We start from the raw sequence: 14,068 nt of genomic DNA, 5'->3' as shown, positions 1-14,068 counted from the left end.
TCTTCTTCTCTTCCTCTATTCATCCATCATCTCTGTTTTTTTCCTCATCCTTTGCATCTTCCTGCAGCTCTTTGACCAGTCTGACACTGACGCCTGCTTTTTCGGCTTATAAGAGCTCGATGTGTTTGTGGCAGTGTCAAGGACACTTAGATCACGTTTTAGATTTTTCGTTGGATGTTAGAGATCAAAATGCACCTTCAGTGATTTAAAGCGGGAAAAGTCAAGGATGGTCAACGTGGTCTCACTATTCACCTTGAAAGTGTTTGAGCCATACACATAAAATGTTTTTTTTAAATCATAGTCCAAAAATAGTTCAAAGTAAACTTTAATCCCCTAAAAATATTTGTCTGTATTTTTCATAAAGACAGTGGAGATGAAATGTCCAGTGATAGCTTGGGTGTGGCTTCACATGAGGAAGACTCTTCAGACGAAGGACGTTCAACCAGAGGGAGATCCAGAGAAGAAGAGCAAGAGAATCCTGCCATACGTGCAGAAGGAGAAAAGGATTTTCAGTCTGATGAGAAAGAACAGCTGTCAGAACCAGTCATGGTAACATGTTTCCATATTCCCACATGCTTTCTGCTTCTTGGAGGAAAATCCTTGGGCTATAGAGTTACCATAGCACCATTTTCTGGGGAGCACAAGCCTCATGTTAGTAAAGGAATATTATTCATTCACAGAGTTCAGCTGTGACTATGTTTTATAAGTGGTTGCCAAGCTGACAATCAGGCATCGATACAAAAGAGTTTTATGTTGAACCAGTGTAACTAACAAGTCTATTAAATTGAATCCATAATTTATTCAATTTGCAGCCATTGGTAACCACTTTAAAAGAAAATGCCAAAAGAAAATATAGCTCAGGTAAAATAATGGAAAGCATAAAATCATTTTTCCTGTGTGACTTGTTCAGTAATACTCCACCAATTCATTACTTTCGATAAAACATTTCTCACCCACAGCCACCCCATTAAAGCCAGCACACCCACTGTTTTTGATGCAGAGGTGCACGTCATTGTGCACCTCTACATTTATAGGCACAGGCACATTTTGAATGACGTAAAAATCAAATGCCTGTAGCAAGATCCTTCACTTGATAAAAGTTCTCATTGATATATGATGAAAAATGTTTGACTGCTAACAAAGAATGAAAGAATTACCAAATAGGCTGCAATAGTTATATGACAATACACTAAAGTTTGTCTTTGAATTATCTCAAACTGTGTAATAAAATGAGTAAATGAGGAAGTTTTAGAAGTTTGAGAGAAGCACATCAATACACCGGACATAATCGCTCCATAGAGTGAGAAGACTTCAGCAACATAAAGTTAGAGGTTCTTATTGTAGCTGACCTGATCTATTAGATAACATTTGTATCAGACTAATTACTTAACATTATTCAGCCATAGCTCAGAGACACCTAAGGCAGTGGTGTTAAAGGTGCACACCACTGAGGGAAGAAGAGAGAAACAGAGTGGATTAAAAAGACACTGTTTGAATGGTCCCAAATGACCTATCAGCCATTTATGGTATGAATCCTTTATACTGTGACAGAGGGATGAAAAAAATAAGGGTCGGTGGGAGGTGGGGGTGCTTTATTAAAAAGCTGGAGCAAAATGAGGTTCATGACTGTGAAGACGGTGGTTATCAAACTGCTCCTAAAATGATTAGATAGTCATTTTTTTCTCTCTCTCTCTGTTTGGACCCGGTCTCCTCTCCTCTCTTGTGCTTCATGTATTTCTCACACTTTCTCTCCCTTCCTTTGGTCCATCTTTGTGTCTCTACCTATTCTCTTTCCCCTTTACTTTTGCTCTTTCTCCTCTTTGTTTTACCTACGTCATTTTTCTGGTACGAGGAGCCATTGGTCTGCACAACGACAACTCCAATTTTTCCCTCTACACAGTATCATTGTGTCTGGTCTCTTGCCGTTTCATTGTTATGCCTTTCCTCTTTCTTTTCGGCCTGTCTTCCTCTTGTCATTCTCCATCCTCGCTCCTTCCTCGCTCTTAGCAACACTATTCCCACATGCCTTCCCTCCTATTTTCTCCCGGCCCATCTGCGGTGTCTCGCAGTGCTACGGCTAGCATGCTAATGCATCAGATCTAATCTTAACTAAACAGCTTCCTCATTTTACCCCCGTCTCACAGGAGGACACTTGCGCGGGAGGAACAGCTCACCCACTACACGGTTGTGAGATGCTCTCAGCAGCTCCAGGGGTTAATTAAAAATCAATTCATCAAGTGGAAACAAAGGAAACAGGGAGAGAGGGGAATAATCTCTAGTGAAAGACACAGGCTTATTAATATGCATTTGCACTGGAGAAAATGGAAAATACAAATTTTAACACTCTTACCTATCTTAATAAAAGTTAAATTGATATTGAATTTCAGTTTGTCCTTTGAACTGATTTGGTTAGGATAGAAATTAAACTCAGGCTGTAAGAGCACACTTTTAATTCCTTATTCCCTTGTACTCTCCTCACTCCATGTCCCTCTCTTCACCCACCAATAAACCCCTCCTCAACTTCCTCCATTATCTATTTTTTCTTTCCCTTCCTCCCTTCCCCTCTATCTCCCTTTGTGTATCATCTCTCCATCTCATCCTCACGTGATCTCTTTTTCTGCCTCACTCCCTCCCTTTTATACCACTTTCCCTCTATTCCTCCTTCTCCCGCATCCATCCGTCTGTTTCCTTGTCCCCTTAGGTGATGCACAAGCAGAGCGCTGGGTCTGGATCAGAGCATTTCTCTGATCTGGATGTGTTTCTGCCTCTGGGTTTAGATGTGAATTGTGGTCACTCCGACACACCAAAACACACACACTGGGACTCACAGCACGCAGGCCAGACTTCACCGTATGATTCAGAGCCAAAAGGTAGGTTAAAGAACAGAAGTATTTTTAGCTGTAGGTATGTGTGTGCCTGGATTTTTATTCTCCTGTGTTATTGAGATTTTTTTTTTCTTTAAACTGGCTCATGTTTTCCTATAAACTACATCAGAAAGTGTAGTTGCTGTTTTTGTGCTTCAAAAGATTAGATTGTGAAGATTACCTCTGTGTCCAACTTTTGCCTGGAGATACTTTCCAATTTGCAAGCGTTATTCATATCACAAAGGCCTCATAATAGGATTTAGAACAAATATGTAAAAACGTAGAGCTTACAAGAGAGATGAAAATGAGTTTTAAACCCAGAGGAACGTTGGCTGCTTGGTGGAAAACGAGGGATGGGGGACAACACCGATAATTTACTACTGGTGGGTCCGAAGGGATCTTTCCTGAGACGCCTTTTTATTTTGAGTGTGTATGTGTGCATGTCTAAGCCTGCATGCTTTTTTCGTACTTATATTTTCTACCTCGATTTTCTTAAACTGTTGGTGAACATGGCACACACACATACACCTAACTCCTAGAAACTTGACACACTCACAGACATCACAGGCTTTTCTTGTTTCTTTCGCAGCTGTAAACTGTAGATAATAATGCATGTGTCCTTCACATGGCATATAAAGTTTACTTTCCCTTTACCTTTCTGTGAAACGTTGAAAGGCATAGTTGTCGATGCAATGTCATCTTTCTTGGACAACGCAGCTGAAAACATATTGTTTAATCATTGCTGCCCAGAAAATGCAGGAATAATGCAGGGACTTTTGTTTGTATTGAAGTTTTTTATGTTGCTTTTGTTTTCTTTTTTATGACCCATCACTACCCTTTGAGAGAGAAGGCATGGGCATTTAATTCCATTGTTTTGGGTTTTCTTCCCCCTTTCTTTCATTGCTTCTCTCACTTTGAACTACAACAAACAAACATGGCTAACAGAGATGGTTTTCAAAACTTTAGACATCAACTGTGTCTGGGTTTTGAAAATTGGTTTCTGCTTTCTTCCACTAGCGATTTGTAAACTAGCCATGTCTGTGAGGTGTTCTTACTGCCCAACAAGGCTGTTGGAAGTCGAGTCTGCACCTCCAAATTGCATCAGAGTTTAAGTAATAATATTTGGATCGAATCAAACGCTATAATTTATCATGGTGCTCATTACACCTTATACTCCTGTCCAAGGCTGTTGAATTTCATGCATTTCAAACAGCACTAACTGTTTGATTGAGCAAGGATTTCTAATTCATACCTTGTTGGCTCAACAAACCTGCTACGGGCCAAAGTGATCCCATCAGCCTTTTCCTTCATCGCGTCTCAAAGCCCACCTTTTCACTGTTTCATTGTCAAGCCTGCATTAAATGAATGAGGTTGACAGTGAGAGTCTCCCACAAGGACACCACTACCCTCCTCGCACCATGCAGCCTGCCGCTCGTCAAACCCCGCGCTGTCTCTGCCACCATCGTTAAAGCTCCAAAGTTAATGAGAGAGAAAGGTTAGAGAGGAGGAATATCACCTTGACAACACTCTGCACTCATTTATGTCCCTCCATCCCTCCATCTGTCTCCTGTATTTTTTTTTCTCCAGGCAGGGCTGAGATCCAACAGGTTTTATATGGCTCCTGCTCTACCTTTTCCACCTCTCTCTCCTTTCCGCTCTTACTCCCTGTCACCCGGTCAGTCAGAAAATGAGGTTGTTAGTGTGCAGCTTCTGCCTCATGTGCATTCAGTCGAACAGGAAGAAAGAGGGAGACAGACAGATAGACAGACAGACAGACAGACAGACAGGCAGGACAATGATCAAACCTCAATAGAAAGAGAGAAAGAAGAGATATAGGAGGCACTAGCAGTAAAATTTGATAGACAAGCAGTAAGGAAATCAAAGACCAGCAGACAAGTAGATGAAGAAACGGGCATAAAGATAGAATTTCAAGTGGTATCTTTTGATGCATTTGTAAATCTTTTTTTTTCTTCCCAAAAGAGCTTCAACCCTCTCTATTTTCTTTGTGTGAGTTTAGAAGCTGTCTGACTCCTCTCCTAATTTCCTCTTTTCATTTGCAGCTGATTTAGTCTGGTTAGTAGCTTTTCCATCCAGCCAATAGTATTAATTGATTGCCTAACCACTGGAGACAAAGAAGAAAACTGCAGTAATTGCATTGCAGCTGTCAGGATTGGCTGAATGGGCTTGTTAAGCAATATTGGTTTGGTACAGATGCTGCTGCTGAGTGGATGATTGTATCAAATGTAATGGATGTGTTGTGATCTCCTCAAAGTTCTGTGTGTGGAATTTGAAACTCTGACTATTGAGACTCTAAGTGGAACACTTCAAAAAAGAGATGCAGCAATCTTTTAGTTTTACTTTTTAAATCAATGAACAGCCATTAAAAAGGAATATCCATATTCTGTTATTCACGCAGCTGCTTTGTATTCTATGTAGCATCGGTGCGCTGTCATAGCCAAGAAGTTATTCCATGCATTGAATCTATACGAAATCACACACTGTTGGAGTTAGATAGCAAAGAAAATGCATTGCTATTTCCATTTGCTAGCCATACATCTAACTGACAGCAGTGTGACATTACATGATGTGTCTTGGCATTTTCATTTATCTTGTATCCACATATTCCAAATGTATTTTAGAGCATGCAGAAGGCAGTAAAACATGTGAAAGTGGATGGAGTGATGGGATGCTTTTTAAACAGAGTAAGCAGAGGCGTATGTGGGATATAAAACAGTACTCTGCAAAAATGCTTCATGTACAATATATATTTTTTGAGACATTTTATGTTTCTAGGTCTTTAAAGGATAGCTCGAGCAATTTTACACATTCAAGTGTGTTTACAGGTTTACAGGAGAGTACTACTGCATATGTTAAAAAGTAGCATAAAGCCTTTTGTGGCTCCAGAGAAAGCTGCATGTGATCTGAAGGAGCATTGTGGGTAATGTAGGCACCAGGTTTTGAAAAGTGTCCAAGTGTACATTACCCACAATGCAACTTAGCTGCGGAGTGACATCACTGGAGGCAATTTATCAGATTACATGCAGCTTCCTCTGGAGCCACAAAAGGCTTTTTATTGCTTTTACACATGCTGTAGTACTCCTCAAGACCTGTACACACTTTAATGTGTATGATTGTTGAAGTTACCCTTTAAGTATGGCTGTTCTTTTTTCTTAAGTCAGATTTGGTATGCTCCCTCTCTTACTTTTCTCTCACTTTTTTAGGGTCACAGGGTTATTGGCCAAGCAGCAGCCTCAGTTCCTACACTGAGGAACACCTGGTTTTCGAAATGATGAAGGACAACAACACGCAGTCAACTGGAATTCAAATTCACTCTGCCACACCCACCAGGAGAGGAGAAATATCAGCAAATGAACCAGGAACATCTGGTAAGTATATGTACGTGTGTGCATGTTTGTACTTTGTTTGCGTGAACACGGTCAGGGTTCTTATTTCCTTTCATACAACCAGAACTCCATTTCATACACAATTAATACAGCTCATTTCTGCATATAGTCACACTTTCTTGGCACAGAGTACGCAGGTTTCTTCAAGAGATTATACTGTATCACTCTCAGATGCAAACAGGCACGTGTTATGCACACACATACTGTGTACACACACACACACACACACAGGCAGGATTGGGACTTAGTCCAGGAATATGTCTGCTCATCAATTCTCTCGCTCAGATCCCAGAAACACTGCAGTAATCTGTTTATTCTGAGACACACACGTTTGCATTTACACAAATAAGGACACCTGAGAGACGAGAAGATAATCTGTTCTACTCAGTGATATATCTAATGCCCCCCACTGCTAATCAGTTCACGAGAATCCCTTCTGTTTCTCTTCTTTCTACACTGTCAAGCCTTTCAGTCCTGCTGCCTTTTGTTTCTTCATGTATCTTGCCCTCAAATTTGTATGCATTTGTGGAATTCCATTATCCTTTTTTATGTTTTATTTCTGTCCTTCCTCTATTTATTTGCAATTTGACCTCTAAAGCAAGAACTTTGAGGGACTGAGGCCCATATTGTGCTCACTTGCCCTACGGTGTCGTAAAGTTCAATACTTTGAACAGAGGTTCGCATTAGTAAGACCACTAAAGAGCTTAAAGCCTCTTCAACATGTTTAATTATAGCATCGGAAGGACTCTTTAGTTCTCCACGTTTCTAATATTTTTTAATTCCACAAGGGAACTGAAGCACGGACGTTTCGGCAAGTTGCCTCACTCTTGTCTGCGTGACGCTCCAGTGTGCTGTCTGACAGCTTTCTGAGGAGGGCTTCTCGTCGAAACATCTGTGTTTTGGCTCCCTTGTGCCATTAAAGAATGTCTCGAAATAGTTTCATGCTCCTGAGCATTTTTGTGAGTGAGAACACCTTTTCAAGTTCACAGCGTCCGGGTTAACATTTTGTATTTGGCAGGCTTCATTATACATTATAGCTATATGTACTGTATGTTAGCATAGACTTCAGTTATTCCTGACATTTTTATTAGTCAGGAAAAAAAAAATATGCATATGTCAATATGTAACCAAGCATTTAACAGAATTGAAACTTAAAACTCCACACTATATAACTGAACTCTGGGATAAATGAGGAATTATGTCATATTACATAATGTTACTAACATTAAGTATCTCTGGAAGGCTGCATAGAAAACTTACTTTTATTGCCCAGAAGATAACCATTGTGCCGCTCCAGTGTTGGCTTGTGTGTGATTGTATTCTTTTCAGAAGCTTTGTAATCCAGCTGGTGCCCTTTTTATTTATTTATTTTTTATTTTTTTGCCTCTGCCCCTCAAATAACCTGAGTCCGCCACTGCTGCATATATCCTCTGTGTATCTGAAATCTGTTCCTGAGGAACTCTTGAAGGAGGTCATTTAGTGAGATCAGATTTTAATTTCTCACTCAATTTACACTGAATACATTTTAAAATGGAGCACAGAGCTTTATCAGTAAGTAAAATCTAGAAATATGTCCTATCTGCTTTGAAATGGAAGTAAATTGAGTCTACAGGTGTTATGTGTGAGTGCACATGTGTTAGCAGCACTGTACTGCATGCATCAGTCCTCCCATGCTGCTTGGTTTGACAGTGCAGGTGGTTGTGAAGCAGTAAGTAGAGGTTCTGTGCCAGTTGAAAGACAGAGTCAGGCACTGAAAGGGGGAGGAGGGAGGGATGGGTGAGGGAGGGTGTGTTAAGGAGACAATGTAAGATTGAAAGAATGAAAGACTTAACACTGGAGCTGGTTAGACAGCACGCAGCATGAGGAATCAGTGTGCTGCACACACACCCACACCATCATAGCTTCTCAATGGGGGCCTCGATGTAATTTACAGTGAGCAGGTGGGGATGGATGTTCAATCTGATTCAATTTGATGTGGCTCGCAGTGGAGTGGGATGAGACACCACTCATTCCACTGACTGTTGTGATCGTTTCTCTGTCTCTCAACCTCTTTCCCTGAATCCCGAGCTGTGTGCCTTCCTCTTACTTTCTTCTTTCTTCCTTCGCATCTCCTCTTATCTCTTTCTTGCACTCATACTTTATGTTGCTGTTTTTGTAAGATAACCTGACTGTATGACCTCATATCCATCGCTACATCCATCCATTGATCCTTCTGCACATTAATCATACTACATCTCTCTTTCTTTCTTATTCAGGGTCAGGATCTAACCGGTCCACACCAACTGTGTCTCAGGCCTCTGCTACCTGTTGCCTGTCCCGTCCCGCTTCTTGCTCAGAATTGGGTCCAGTGTTTCGTCCGTTGTCCCGGGCAGCCCAGGAGATCATGGAGATCTGCAGTGTGGACCAGACAGGTTGTGAGGACCCTGACCTGGACACTGACACGACCGTGCACACGCTCCACGAACTGGAGGAGGAACTCAGGCTCATAAGCAAGGGTACAGAAAAACACATACAGTACATTCAGACGTCATGCATTATGATATGACCACCATGATAATAATAAAAAATCAAGAGTGCATTGATGTTAATCATATTCATGTCTGATAAATTATAAGTTACTGTGGTATTAATGGTTTTGAAATAAGGCCATAACTATTAACCCCCCCTAATATTTACTTCAGAAACAGGGATGGAAGCTTCAGTATTTGGGGCAGGAAACAGTGGAAGTCAATATCAGCATGGAAATCATCACTTCACACGGTGGGTAACACACAAACACACAAGAATCCCACATGCTCCACTGCCTGTCGACTCTGCACAGGTAAACAGCTCGACACACTTTTGCCCTGGGTGACGTTATTTGTTGAAGACACACACAGAAAACCTTTCATTTAGGTTTTGCTCCTTCTCCAATTTCACTCTATGCTTTTCAACCAGCTGGCATGTGATCACACCGAGAAAAAAAAATTGTATTCCCATTACTCATTAATACCAACGAGGCTGAATAAAGATTAATGATTCTTATCAGCTCTGCAGTCCGTGACAGTTAGTAGGCTATACTGAAGGCCTTTCCTTGACTCTGCTGACTGGCAGCAGGTGTCCGTTTCATCTGCAGTCTAATTGGAGTGATGTTGTAACTGACAAGACACAATTATGCACAGCAGATCTGCTGGTTAAATTCTGTGCAACGAGCACCAGATAGTTGTAGAATAACTACAGAAACCTTCATGCTCATGTGCACATCAAACTTGTAGTTATAATTATTCCACAGATTGTACTGCAGTTTTCATCCAAATACAAGATAACTGGAGGAACAGCAGTGCACGTCTTCTTCCTTATAAAGATTCTGGTCAAAGTACTGCCTGAGAGTCGTATTTTTAAATTACAAAACAGTAGACGTGACAGAGATTGTTCTGGTTAAGCAGCCTTTTTGTTCCCAGATTGTCAGCAATATTTTTTTTTGTGTGTAAAATGTGAACTAATCTGCGTAAATTTAAAACATAAAAGAAAACAAAACATGCAAAAATAGACACCTTTTACATTTAGTTTTTTGGCACTACAGTGGTATTTTGTAATGCAGATAGTTATTGTAGGGATTCTTTTGATGACAAATAAAACAAGCACAATGATGCACAAAAAACAGGACAACAATATGTCCAACAACAATATGTTTCTTCTAAGGACAACTACCAAACTGTCAATGACGAGCTCTGTGTTTAAAGGGGATGAAAGTGGTGCTTGTGATTGTCGCAGCCTCGAACCAACCAACCATAATATATGATGAGGTTGCTCTCTGTGTTCAAGCACCCCACATGCACCAGCCAAGCATGGCCGCAAAATTATCAAAGCTGCCTTTGGCCATGCCACCAGTTTCATGAATGTAGAGACTTGTATGTTATTGTTATTGAACCTGAAACAGTTAATATACGTTCCACCCTTTTAAGACATTTGCATGCCCTCTAGAACTTAAAAGTAGAAGCTGCAGCTTTGGTAGCTGTTAAAATTCCCATTCCCGCTTGATATCCTGAAAGGCAAAAGTGCTTTTTTTTCTCCTTTGAGAATCTGAGTGGGGCCTTGTAACTTCTTCCTGTTTTCATACTGTTGTCTGTCTCTTTTCACCATGATCGCCATGTAATCCATCGCCTTCTCGCCCTCTACACTTCCCCACACTCCTCCGCTGTTCCAGTGGTCGCGATGGGGGGTAATCCCTCTTTTTTTGTGCTCCGTCAATCCCTCTCTCTGTCGGATGTGTGGAGTGTGTAATGGATCGTTAGCCAGCAGAACGACTTTAGCTTTGACAGCATGTTGGGTATCAGGCCTTAATGTGCTGCTTAATGTGTGCATGTATATGAGACAGAGAGAGAGCGTTGGAGTATTTTTTCTTGCATTTCTGAAACTGTGTGTGGGTGTGTGTGTGTGTCTGTACGTTGTTTATGTTTTTGTGCGTGTGTGTGCAGTGGGCATAATCTGCGCTAGAGGCCTTGTGCTGAGCAGAGAACTGTGAATATCACATTGAGAAGTGTAATAACCGGATTAACACATACTACAGAGAGGGCTCCCAAAATCAGCTCCTTACATCTTTGAAACATGCACACACACACTCAGATATGCACACATGTTGTCGGTCAGTGTTCAATTCACAGGGTGTTTCAGATCAGAGCAATTAATTAGTCGCATCCCAGCTTTAACATCATTAGCTTATTTAAACAAAAGTATTTTACGTGTATGTACATCTAAAGCCCAGTTCAGAAGAAAGATTTGCGAGGAGTTTGTTTTAGAACTTTAGAGGGGAAAGTCGCAGCAGTGTGAACTGACCCGTCCCAGCTCGACTCAGGCGGCCCGATGATGTTGCCTCAGCTTATCAAGTTCCTGGCGGCTGGTTTTAGAACGTAATGCACGTAATGCAATCAGCGCCTCGTAGCAAAGTCAGCTGGTTAGTCAGTTAAAAACTGCCAGTTACAGGTCGAAAATGGCAGTTTTGGACTGACTAAAGAGAGGATCACCTCATTAATTTGTCTGAGTAACAGCTGTGACTGTATGACACAAATCTTTAAGTTCAAATTCAGCCTACTGTTAAACTGACATCTTCACTGCTTTTCTTCTGCTCTGCTTGCATTCACAGCCACTCTCGACCGCTTACTCGCTCTCGCTCAACCACTCACTCATTTATATTTTAAGGTGCTACAAATTATGTCCAGGCATTTTTAAGAAAGCTCAAAAAGCAGGCTGTTAGATCGAAAGTAAAGAGTCATTGCTATAGAGATGATACACCATCGCGTCTCATGGCATTGGTGTAAACTTAAAGGTTTTCAGGACAATGCAGACAGGCACATTGCAAGTGGTTACAGGTTTCAACTCAACTTGGTCTGAACAGGCCTTAATTCTTTTCTCTTTTCCTCTCTAAATGCAGTTTGTACAGTTAAATTGCAAAAAGTTTAACACAAAAACTGCCCCTTTAATACAGGTTTTATGTTATCATCCCCACAGGAGCTTTCAGTTTAATGCTCCTCTCAGCTGCCAGGTACTCACAGAGGCACAATTATTATTTTACAAGATAGCTGTTCTTTTAGACTATGTTGAGTGGTGGGACTATGACTAATAATGATAATGGAGTTATACTGTAGAGTGGTCTCTGCTGCCCGCCGTCATATAGAATAACAGTGTAATCAGGCAAACATGAGTGGCTTCATAATTTAGTCTTGTATTAAACCTATGAAATTTGCGTTCATTTTAGTGACTATAACAGTAATACTACATGTACACTCTAAAGTACACCCACACAACACACAAGAGATTGTCGTATCACAGTATAGTCAGTGAGTTGACGTGTGCATCTGCTATGACCTAGCCTATGTTTACCTCTCATCCAGACAACTATTCATCATCTATCTTTGCTCTGACTCAACTGCTTCCAGCTGCCCGGCTGTGCTTTAATGTTGCCTCAGTCTATTGGCTGTCTTTGATGTAACCTTCAGTCAGTGTATACTCGCACAGCAGTATCACATTAATACTTGGAAAGTGAACATATTTTGAAAATGTCTGATGTATAGTTAATCCAGTGCAAGATTTAGAGTGACCTAACAAGAAGCTTTGCATTGTATAAAAAGCTCAAGTTGGACATCTAGTACTTTTACACTTATCGGTGTATGCTTGCATGATAGTGTAATATTCCGAATGGGATTTAAACACATGTATATATTGACATTTAGCTGAGAAACATGCACTGTAATTGGTCATTCATGACTATTTGGACTGACTTCCTGTAAAATCTGAATGTCAGCTTCTGCTCTCTTGGTAGTGTTGACACTGAGTCCATACATACTACAGGCAGCACAATTTGTAGCCTGATGGTTTTTTTTTAAGTGAGGATAACATTGGCATTAATTTAATTATTTACAGTTGCCGCAGGATATAATACAATATTTACTTGTGGAATTTGCAAGTCAAGTAGACCTTAAAAAGACTGAGGTCAGTTGTGGACTATATCAGAGGTGCAGCTGTCAACCAGCTCAGAAAAGGAAAGAAAAGGAAAATGTCAAAGAGGTAATGATTATTGAAGTTTTAACAACGAGCAACACTTTGGATCAAAGTGACAAAACCTGTTTGAACATCTAACACAATAATAATTGAATGTCATCAAATATATGAGGAGAATGAGGGGCAGCTTGATGACATGAGAAGATTTATAAAGACAAAGTAGTCTAATAAAACCACCACCGCATCTGTTGGAGGATCACTGCAGGCTGAGTTGACACCGGTGTCAGTTCAGGTGGGTGGTGTGTGGATGGCGTTGATAGGCCCGCTGTCTTTATAGAATCCAAAGTTAATTTGGCCTTGTCATAGTCGAATGCAAAATGGGGGAGAGGCTTCTCCTAAATGTCTAAATAAAAAAGTATGGAAGCCCAGTGATGCTGTTAACTGTACCTCCCCTATGTGAGTGTTTTTATTGGTCAGAGCTTAATTTATAATTCTCTACTTTCGTCCTCTTGTTAGAGATAGAGAAATTTCACACAAAATATATGACTACATCGCAAATGTTTATGGAGCAAAATCCATGATGTCTGCATCTGAAATTAGTTGCAAAAGGCTTACCACATCTGTCCGTCAATCACAGGCAGGTATTTAAGTGCTGTTATTATGGGATGATCTGTCTTTGATTGGTGGATTTTGTCTTGCAGGGGCAGAGTCAGCGAGGAACAAAAGGAGGAGGAAGAGGCTGTGCAGAGAGATGAGCAGAGTGTCCTCCTACTACCCTGAGATTCTCACACATGAATATAAACTGACACACTTCTTTGTTCAATGAGCACAAATCAGAAGACACACACTTATAGATATATGTTCATGAGAGAATAAAGCAAGCCAAAACACACAATATATGTAGATTGTGTTCACAACATGTGGTAAAGGCTGGTACAGATGCCAAGGCTAAATCTGCAGGGAACACTTGTGTAAATACATGAACATGAAAATGTAATGCTTTGAAAATACATTGCTGAATAAATTTATAACGTTTTAACGTGTTTTGATTTGAGTTCTGTGTCCATGTTTTCTGTGCTGTCAGATACGTACTTGTTGAAGGCATAAAACATGATGAGACAGGCAGAGGATGAGGACAGAAAGCGAGGTGATGGGAAGGTAAATGGCGAGTTGGGCTTAATTCTCAGCAGGAGTCTGCTTGTGTGTTTGTCAGTGTGTGTATGAGTTTGTGTTAAGCGACAGGTGTTAAAGGGACAGTTGGCCGTGGTGCCAATTTTACCTCCAGGGGTTGATAGCGTGACATTTTTCTCTGTTGTGATCAGT

At 40.7% G+C, this 14,068-nt stretch overlaps 1 protein-coding gene across 1 annotated transcript in view; it reads left to right on the top strand.

The window, feature by feature from the left end:
* Positions 1-13,696, top strand: part of zbbx (zinc finger, B-box domain containing) — a 56,779-nt gene extending 43,083 nt beyond the window's left edge. The window contains exons 16-21 of the mRNA XM_073495104.1: positions 365-549; positions 2,702-2,870; positions 6,086-6,250; positions 8,524-8,763; positions 8,950-9,028; positions 13,447-13,696. Of these exons, the coding sequence (XP_073351205.1) occupies positions 365-549; positions 2,702-2,870; positions 6,086-6,250; positions 8,524-8,763; positions 8,950-9,028; positions 13,447-13,525 (917 nt within the window). The 3' untranslated portion in view covers positions 13,526-13,696. The remainder of the gene's footprint in view (positions 1-364; positions 550-2,701; positions 2,871-6,085; positions 6,251-8,523; positions 8,764-8,949; positions 9,029-13,446) is intronic.
* The last annotated feature ends 372 nt before the right edge of the window (positions 13,697-14,068 follow it).

This window comes from Pagrus major, chromosome 2 (assembly GCF_040436345.1).
Source record: "Pagrus major chromosome 2, Pma_NU_1.0".
NCBI classification, from domain to species: domain Eukaryota; kingdom Metazoa; phylum Chordata; class Actinopteri; order Spariformes; family Sparidae; genus Pagrus; species Pagrus major.
The sequence above is the reverse complement of the archived record's forward strand: the minus strand, read 5'-3'. Positions and strand labels throughout refer to the sequence as shown.